This window comes from Camelus ferus, chromosome 32 (genome assembly GCF_009834535.1).
Source record: "Camelus ferus isolate YT-003-E chromosome 32, BCGSAC_Cfer_1.0, whole genome shotgun sequence".
In the NCBI taxonomy this organism is placed as follows: domain Eukaryota; kingdom Metazoa; phylum Chordata; class Mammalia; order Artiodactyla; family Camelidae; genus Camelus; species Camelus ferus.
Genome location: NC_045727.1, coordinates 5005801 through 5015267, shown reverse-complemented (window position 1 = coordinate 5015267; position 9467 = coordinate 5005801). Strand labels below are relative to the sequence as shown.

At 46.0% G+C, this 9467-nt stretch overlaps 1 protein-coding gene across 1 annotated transcript in view; it reads right to left on the bottom strand.

Annotated features, from left to right (window-relative positions):
* Positions 1 to 3546: 3546 nt before the first annotated feature.
* RPH3A (rabphilin 3A) overlaps positions 3547 to 9467 on the bottom strand; it is an 89454-nt gene continuing 83533 nt past the window's right edge. Inside the window, 3 exon segments of the mRNA XM_014553655.2 lie at positions 3547 to 5747; positions 6562 to 6658; positions 9339 to 9420. Coding sequence (XP_014409141.1) covers positions 5617 to 5747; positions 6562 to 6658; positions 9339 to 9420 — 310 coding nt within the window. The 3' untranslated portion in view covers positions 3547 to 5616.

The window sequence follows — 9467 nt, the reverse complement described above, 5'->3', positions numbered from 1 at the left end:
AATGAGATTGTCCTATGCGTTTCCCCCTTTTGATCACAGACTGTATATCCTGATGCAGTTTTGGGTTTATGGAAAGATGGAATTGAGGTACAGAGTTCATTGATGTCCCCTCTCATTCCATCCATAATTTCCCCTATTACTAATGTTAGTGTAGTACATTTCACTGCAAGATGAATTGATAGTGATATGTTATTATTAATTAAAGTCCATAGTTTACACTAGGGTTCAGTCTGTTTTGGACATTTTATGGGACTGCCAAATTGTAATGTCTCATCTCCACCAATTATGAAATCACTGCAGAATATTCTCATCTCTTGGTCCACCTGGTCATCCCTCTCTGAGTTTAGTTTTTCTCTTCTCATATATGCATTCAGTGCTAAAAATATTCCTTTAAGCACTGTTTTCCCTGAATGTGAAAAATTTAATTGGTGTTTTTTTTTCCTTTTCCGTGAGTGCAAAATATTTTTTCAGTGTCCCTTGAGACTTTTGGACCCATGTGTTAGTTAGAAGCGTGTTATTTAATCTCCAAGGATTTTGGAATTTTCAGGCAGAGGGTGGTATAGCTCAGTGGTAGAGTGCATGCTTAGTATGCACAGAGTCCTGGGTTCAATTCCCAGTGCTTCCATTAAAATAAATAAAAACCTAATTACCTCCCCGCAAAAGAATACAAAATAAACATAATTAAAAAAAAAGATTTTGGAATTTTCCAGGTATCTTTTTTAAAAATTGATTTCTTGTTTAATTCCATTGTGGTAGAGAGCATAAACTGTATGCTATCTGTTGTTTTTGCCTTTGTTAATGTGTGTTTTCTGGCCCAGAATATGCTCTATGTTGGTGAACATAGTTCCCATGCGGACTTGAGAAGAATGTGTATTTAGCTCTTGTTGGGTGAAATAGTCTATCAGTGCCCAACTGGCTCTCTTTCTGAATCACCCTTGCCTCAACCCGCTTATCAGTTAACTGACACTCACACTCCTTCTGTATAACATGTTGACTTATGCCTGAGGCATCTGGAACCATGAAGGGGGAGGGGTGTCCGTTTATGTGACACTGTGCATACAGTTGGATTATAAGTATATCCAAGCTTCTGTTTGCTCCCAAATGTGTTTTGGGCAATTGTACTTGTTAATGAAATATATACTTTCAACAAAATATGTGTGAACAAATTCCACATGAGTGTGAAAGAGATCTGTCCTTAGAAAAACCACACTGAATTCTTTGGAAAGATGTGATCAAAGCAAGTTCCATGAAACATTGAGTAGAACTAGGTACGCGAGACAACTGGAAAAGATTGAGGGCATCATTGGGAAAATCCCAAATCATGCCCTCATGCCTTTGCAGGTGGTTCTAAGTTCTTGTTCCCGTTACAGAAACAGGGACAGGAAATTATAGGCGGCTCATTCTTGTGTGTTTTATGCAAGACAGAGAATGCAGGACTCCAGTCAGGGGGCCCTCAGCAGAGAGGTCTAGGTCTTCTTTGATCAACTGGGAAATGAAAGTTTGTGTTTGGGCCCTGTCAGCCAAGTTAGAGAATCATGGTGCTCGGACATCCTGCCTACGGAGCTGAAGGCCCACGGGAGGAAGGGACTTGCTCAAAGTCACACAGCAAGTTTGGGCCAGAGCCAAGCAAAATCTACCTGTTATGTGTACGCACAGCACTTTGTGTTTCCATGGTGTGTGGATTATTAATTAACCCCATCAGGCCCATGCAGATCTGACTGAGCGGAGTCGGGGCCAGCCCAGCAGATGTCAGAGTCCTGAGGGTTTAGTCCACTTGGCCGTGTGCACTACTTTCAAGGACCCACCAGCCCCTTGACCTTCCCCCTTCCCAGCCTCACCTTTGTCAGCCCCTAGGCGAGACCAGACCTTGGCCACTTGGTGTCATCTCTTTGAAGTATTTATTATTGTTCCCATTTTCTAGATGAGGAAACTGAGACTCAGGAAGGTTAGATTCCTCAGAAGTGACAGTCAGGATTTGAATATTGCACTGAGTGGATTAAAAAGCTGGTGTGTTTTTCTGGTCAAGTGCTTTCTACCACACCAGGTTGCCTCTTGTAACGTTGTTTGATTTCCATGGGACAAAATAATAATAATAATAATAATTAGCCAAGTCAGGTGGACCGATATTTATGAAGTCTTCCCTTGTGTGTATTCATCTCAGCCTGTTCGGCGTATCCCCACGCCTAGGGAAGGAGATCAACCACTGTAGAGATGGAAATTAGGCTTCTTGTCGGCCGCCCATGACTGACTGGTGGTAGCTGCTGTGTGCAGAATGCTGTGTTGAGAAGGATGCCCATGTTGCTAGTGGGTTCGGTGGGAAAGCTGCCACGCTGATCAGTTATCTGCCATGAACACAGGGAGAGTGGGGCCAAGTGTCTCCTGCCATTCCCGAGAGGCCTGTGTGTTTCTAATCAGCGCCTCTCCCCACTTGGTGGCAGCTAGCTGAATTGCAGGAAAAAAGGATGGACTTCTAGGGCAGCGGTTTGCATAATCATGATGGAGGCGGGAAGCAGAAGCCAACACTCAGGAAATAGTTTTAAATATACCTCTGGTCCCCAGGGTGCAACAGAATCCAAAGGAGGCGGGGTGGTGGTGCAGGTGGCAGACAGACATGGGTAGTTTGGAAAAAAAAATCTCCCCAGGTGACTCCCATATGTCAAATTCTGCCCCCAACATCGAGAACCACCCTTCTTGGGGTGAGAAAAGGAGATTGTCTCAAACTTGGCATGGAAGAGCAATTTCCATTGGATGGAATTGTCAGCTCCTTCTGAGAAGTAACCAACCTTCTTGAGGAATTGCTTAAGCACTTTTGGCTTAAGCCAAAAATCTCACTTGTAGTGAGATTTGGAATCCTTCTGGGAAGTTAGTTAACCTACTCAGCTCACCTTCAGGAGAATCTCAAGCGAGGGGCCATCTGTGAAAAGACTCACTGCAGGATGGAAAGTTGGAAAGAGCTAGAGTACAAAGGAGGTGTTTGATGATCGCTTTCTTATAATCAAAGCGTTAAGAGCACTGTACGGGGGGTCCAACGATTCAGCTCCTTTCCTGGCATTGCTGCCATGAGACGTTGGATGTGTCATTACCTTCTTTGGGCTTTGGGTTATTTATCTGTCATATAAGTGTGTTAATTGAACTAGTCCGTGGCTCAACGCTATGGTCTCTTTCAGCCCTAAAATTATCTGATTCCACAACCACTAGGGACTTTTAGAGCAAAGTGGACTTTCACCCCAAGGCTGGAGTAGAGGGGAGAAGGTGAGGATGCCGCCTTCTGATTGGGTGGACACCAGCCAAAACCATTCTTCCAGGAGGATGTGAGGTCAGCCAAGTTGGCTTGAGCCCCCCTGCCCAAAATGAAACCCACCAGAAAGCAAACTTCACAGGGGCAGGGACCACATCTGCCTTGTTCACCACCGTATCCCCAGTGGCTGGAACATAGTAGACGCCCATTAAATACTGACTATCCAAGGAACGTCACGTACCCTAGGTGGGGAGAAAGAACTGCCAGAAACCAGAAAGGAAAAACCCAGGCCACCTGTTTTCCTGGATATTGCTACTTTATTGTTGCCTACATCATCACAAAGAATGGTGATGGGTGGTTCTGCATGCACCAGAGGGCAGGGAGGTGCTGACACGTGCCTGGGAGAGCGTGTGCCCGGACCGGGGGCACCGTGAGCTAGCTGCATGCTGATTCCAGCACCGATACCAGCGCTAGGCCTGGGCGACACAGCCAGCATGCTTTCTCCTACAGGCAACCATGAAAAGGAGGTGGGCTGAGAGTGGGCACCAAGGGGGCCACTGGGGAGAGAGAGGGTCAGTAGGGAAGATGGCAGCCAGGAAGCCACTGGCCATCTCGGAGAAGGTGGAAATACTAAGTTACTCTGTGTCTAGAAAATGGTTATTCAAGGCGAGAAATCAGTGACTTCCCATGACTTGTCAAGGGAGCTAGGGGTGGAGGGCACTGAAATGGAAGGTTACAAGGTGTGTGGCTGGAGAAAGTGAGTTTCAGTGTCTGTCTGACGGCTTCTGTAGATAATGACGGGGTGTTGGACAGAGGGAGGTGATTTTCATGGGGTAAGACTTCCTGGAAATCCAGAGAAATCAAGCCATTCTCACAGGGCACTGAAGACTGTCGGACCCCTAAACTTACAACATTTGTCCCCGTTGCCTTTTCCTCCTTTAAAACATTTTTTATTTTGGAAGAAAGACTGAAGAATCCATGATGGGACAAAGCCTTTGGTGTCAGGATCTGTCACTCTGTAAAGTTTTAGATCCATGATGGGGATCTATACTCCCAACACAATGAAGTCGGTGCAAGAGGAGAGAGGGAGAGGGAGAGGAGAGAGAGAGAGAGAGAGAGAGAGAGAGAGAGAGGAGAGAGAGTTTCAGGGGCAAGGGGTGTCATTGATTCATTTAACTCAGAGCAAAGGAAAGAGAAAGGCTGGGGGCTTTGGGGAGGCCCCCTGCAACCCAGAACTCTGGTTTAAACACCTTGTGCACCCACGTGGGGAGGCCAGGGGCTGAGAAAGCCCCTCTCTGGGGCAGTCTACACAGCTTGCAGGATGCTGTCGTGCACCTGGGGCAGTGCCAGCAGCCAGCCTGAGGCCCGCGAGGACACCAGCTCTGCCAACAGGAAAGGTGTGTGGTTACAGAAGCGCGGACCCATGTGGGAGTTCGGGTTCTGTTAGTTCCTCGGAGTTTGCTGGTTAGGCTGGTGAGGGGAGGCGAGAAGGTGAGGCTGTGTTAAGATACACTTTTTTGCTTTTGCTATTTTATCTCCTTAGGGAGGGAGAAAAGAGAAGGGGAGAGAGGTGAGAGGAGAGCAGAGAAGTGGGGGAAAAGAGGGCGAGTTCAGTGTGGTGCAGGGGCAGGGACCGGGAACGGGGAGGAGGAGGAGGAGAGTGAAGGAGGGCTGGTGGAGGATGGGAGCTGTCTTCTGCTAGGAAGCAAATAGAGGACATCCTGAAAGAGGGGGACTACTAAGTAAGCCCCTTTGGGTATTCTGTATGGTCATTTCCTGATGCATCTGTAGCTGGGAAGCTGGGTTCCTAGTCATGGGGGCAGGTTTTAAACACGGGGGTCTGTTTTCATGGCAATTAGGGTGTCTGATGTGGAAGAGGTGGGTACCTGGATGGGAGCCTGGATGCTCTATGTCTGCCCCATGTCTGCCCCAATGCTCAGCCTCACAGCCTTGTCTAGTTCTGCTGACAACTTGAGGATACAGGCAGATGAGATGTAGGAAACACAAATTTTGTGTGTGTGCGTGTATGTGTGTGTGAGTGTGAGTCCAAGGACAAGGAGGGTCTAAAAACAGTCCCAAATGATGAAGAACCTTTGTAATTTACCCAGGCTGAGAAGTTGTTAAATTAATAACCTTCTTGTGAAAATCTCTCCATCTTGATCCCTGTGGCTCCAACCCTGAGGGATCAGAGAGGGGCTGCATCGCAGCATCACAGAAAGGGGAGGCTTTGGGTGGCAACGTCCAAGGTGTGGGGCAGACCTCAAAGGCAGGCTCTGGGAGGGATGGGGTGCGGGAGGTGTAGAGACGAGACCAGAGCGCAAGGGCAGCTGGGGTAGGCTGAGGGGATGGGGCATGGGGCTGGGGGCCTGGGCTCCATCCTAATCACTCGACACGTGGTTCTCATTCTGTAGCTGGTGCCAGCGTTCGATCTTCTTGTCTTTGTTTTTCAGACACTCATACCAGTGTTTTAAGCGCTCTCCCTTGGCTGAGATGCCCAGCTGGCAGCCTCCTGGACAAGGCGGGAAGATAGGGGCAGGTGGTCAGAGTAGAAGCACGCACAGGACTTTTCATTTTGGACCCAAATGTCTAGTTGGAGAAAAACTGCCACCAAGCAGTGATGCCCTCCAGCCACTTGGGATCCATTCTCTCTGGAGGGCTGTTGTTATGGTATTATTACCACTGGCCTTCTCTGCCTACAGACTGCCTACTCGAGAACCTGCTACGGCTCCCTACTGTAGCATCAAGTCATAACTTCATGGTCTATTTTATAAGACCTTCTTCAAGTCACCACTTTATCTGCTGAAATTCTCTCTTACTACTTCTGGGGACTCATTGTCTATTTCCAAAAAGTCAGTTTCACCCCCGGCTCAGTCCAGCCTCCACACCTTCGCTCATGCTGTCTCTGTTGTCCGGAATTCCCTCCCTGCTCCACATGTAAGGACTGTTCTTCCTCACCACTTGGAGGTGTACTGGGAACACGAGGACCTTCATCTGGACTTCCAAATGGATTAAGGAGACTTCCTTTGCACCCTGTGTTCTGCAGGGGCCACACATCCCACTCTTCTGTAATTTAATTATCCCACTGGAGGTGAACTGTTCAGCAAATAACCTATCATGACCTAATCTTCCCAGCTTTCAAAGCTCTTTCACGTAAAGGCATTTGCAAATTGGACCCAAATGAGGACCATGGGTCCCGAATTAGTGTTTAGACAACGTAATTGCCAAAGTAAAGCGATGGCCTCGACCCTCTGCGTCCCTGGCTAAGGCTATCCTCTCCTGGGAGAATAGAGGATGGGTTTTCCCCGGGAGCTGGGAGCACTCACCGATGTAATCATTGGACTTGCCGATGTCATAGTCCCAGACTGAGATGTCCAGTGACTTCTTCGCCAGGTCACTATGTTTGATGTCATAGAAAAACTCCTGGATTCAGCAGGGGAAGCCACGTCAGTGAAAGAGTTCTCTGAGCCTTTGGGATCGGGAGCTAAGGGGCTGAGTCCTAGGGGTTCATGGACCAAGGGGAGGCCCTTGTATTGAGTGTCTGGAATCAAGGGGACCTTTGCCCCAGGCCTGACAATCCCCTTTCAACAAACACTCTGTAGAACAAAGCCCCTCAAGCTCTGTAATTCTCTTTTCCAATGACTCTCTATTTGAAATTGCGAAGACTGGTGGGGGTTTTCTAAGAGGGCTGGTCCTGGTCAAGTTTCCTTGAAGCCAGATGGCCATGAACTCAGTTCTTCCATTCTGATAACGTCTGAAGTGAGTTTTCCATCCTCTCTATCATTCAGAGATTAAAGGTTCTTGAGGGGACTGATACTGACATGAAGGTTAGGTGCTTGTTTTCAGATAATCTGATTCTGTCAATAACTCTTCTGCCTAATCATCAAATTCATTCCTGTTCTCCTTTACAGCAAACAAGGAAGCAAAAAAACCCAAAAACCCAAAACCAGAACATGTACTCTATCTACCCAAGAATGACCATTGTCGACATTCCTTGTGTGTGACCACATTGATGTATGTTTTAAAAAATTAGTATGACTATTAATTTGAATTTTCTATCATATGAAATATTTGAATATTATATTATAGAAATATAATATGAGTAATATGAGTACTGTGGCTTCCTTTTCCCATTTTATAACATATAGTAAAAACCAACTTTACTTGTTAGCAGTATTTTTCCTACATCACTATTCTAATGGCTTTCTCTAACAGTTATGTGGCTGGACCATAACCTAATGCTCAATAATTAAGTATTTAGGTTGTTTCCAATTTTCCACTATCATTAATGATAAGATACAAGGCATCCTTGTAGCTAAATCATTGTGTTAATCCAAGGTGACTTATTTAGGATAAATTCCAAAAAGTGTTTTCTGAATTTGTAAAATTTTAAGGACAGTGGGTATATACTATGGTACGTTCTGTGTACAGCAAGAAAGCTGGCTGCACAGATATTTGCTTCATATATATATTAATCCCGGAAATGGATTAAGATAGGACAGAAGTGGATGGTGGAGCTGGGGAGAGAAGGGGATTTGGATTGGATACATGTTGATACGTTTGGAATTTTCAGATATGTGACTATACTTCCTGTTCTCGACAGAAATGGAACCTGACTTTTAAAATGTTAAGGTTTTTGTAGCGTTTTGACAACCCCCCCTTCAGAACTAGGACCACTCTTCTCTCTCACCCACAGAGTGTGCATTTCTCCACATGCTTCCCAATCCTGGGTATCAACATTTTACAACATTTGCATGCCAGTTTCTTATGAGATATGACGTCTGGTCTTGATTTGCCTTTTTCTCTACTGCTAATGAGTTTAGTGACTATTAGGATTTCTTATTCTGTGACTTGTTCACATATCAGGAGAAGGTAGGGCAGGGCAGCAATATTTGGCTCCTTACTCAAAATTTGTAAGTCCGAGTTGGGAAGCCAGGGGTCCAGCTGAAAGAGAGACCTGGGTACAGGACCAACCAGCCAGTAAGTGCTCTGGGCTCTTGTTTACACAGAATGCTCCCCACATGCGCACATGTGGTGCTTGTTTTTAAAGAATCAAACAATACAAAACAGATGTATGGTAGCTTCGCTTTCCCATTTTTCAACATTTGGTAAAAACCAATGCTGGGACTCTGACCCAACTTAAGATCATTATATTCAACAGATATTTCTGGATCCTCAGTATCTGACAGGCTTGCCAATGGGTAATTAAAATCCAGAAGGACAGCAGAAGATGGAGGAAAGCATCAAGCCTGGGGACACAGCTGCAGGAATGAACTCTTACACTGACTCTTGAGGGATGACTAGGAGTTGGCCAGAGAGGAAAGGAGAGAGACGGAATCCCAGGAAAAGGGAGCAGCAGGTGCAAAGCTGAGAGGTGTGCCAGGGAGGGACCTGCATGGCATTCAGTGTGTCTAGAGGACAAGGAGTGCGAGATGGGGCCGGGCTGGGGTGTGAGTTTGAAAGGGCTTGGTTGGCACGCTAGGAAGTTAGAGAGCTATTGCTTGCATTAAGCAAAGGGGTGATAAATTCAGATTCATGTTTTAGAAAGCTCACTCTTATGTGGAGGATGGGCCAACCACAGGGAAGTGAGTCAGGAGTCTACTGCAATAGTCCAGACATGGAATGTTTGACAAGAAACAGTGAGAATACAGAGGAAGAAACACATTCAGTGGGTATCTTGACAGTGGCTTTAGCAGGATTTGATGCACTGGATGGACCTGGGGATTGAGGGAGAGGGAGAGGGCTGTGCCAACTGGGTGAGTGGTAAAGGGCACAATTACCCCTATTTATTCCCTCAAATAGCAGCATTCTGTACTATTAGAATTGGTAAAGACTTTAGAGATGATTCAATTCAATTTCACTTCAAATGCAAAGACTTCCCTGTGCCGTTCCAAATCTATTGGCTTTTGTCTCAGGCTTGACTCCTCCTGGTGACAAGGAACTCATTCCTTCTCCTTTAGCTAATTCGAGTTGATCTATGACAGAAAGCTTTTTTTTTTTTTTTTTTTGGTGGACATGCTTCACAACTTTCTAGCAGGAAGCTGATTCCTCTCTCACATATAGGAAATATCCCAGAGTAGGACAAAAAATGGGGCAGCCTTACCTCATTAAATTCAGGATTCAAGGTTTTCTTCTTAATTTGAGTCTTATGTTTGGCTTTCTTTCCCATGTCTGGTTTCAGCCAGCTGAGAGGAGAGAGGAGAGGCTATTATGGATGAAGACTCATGAATAA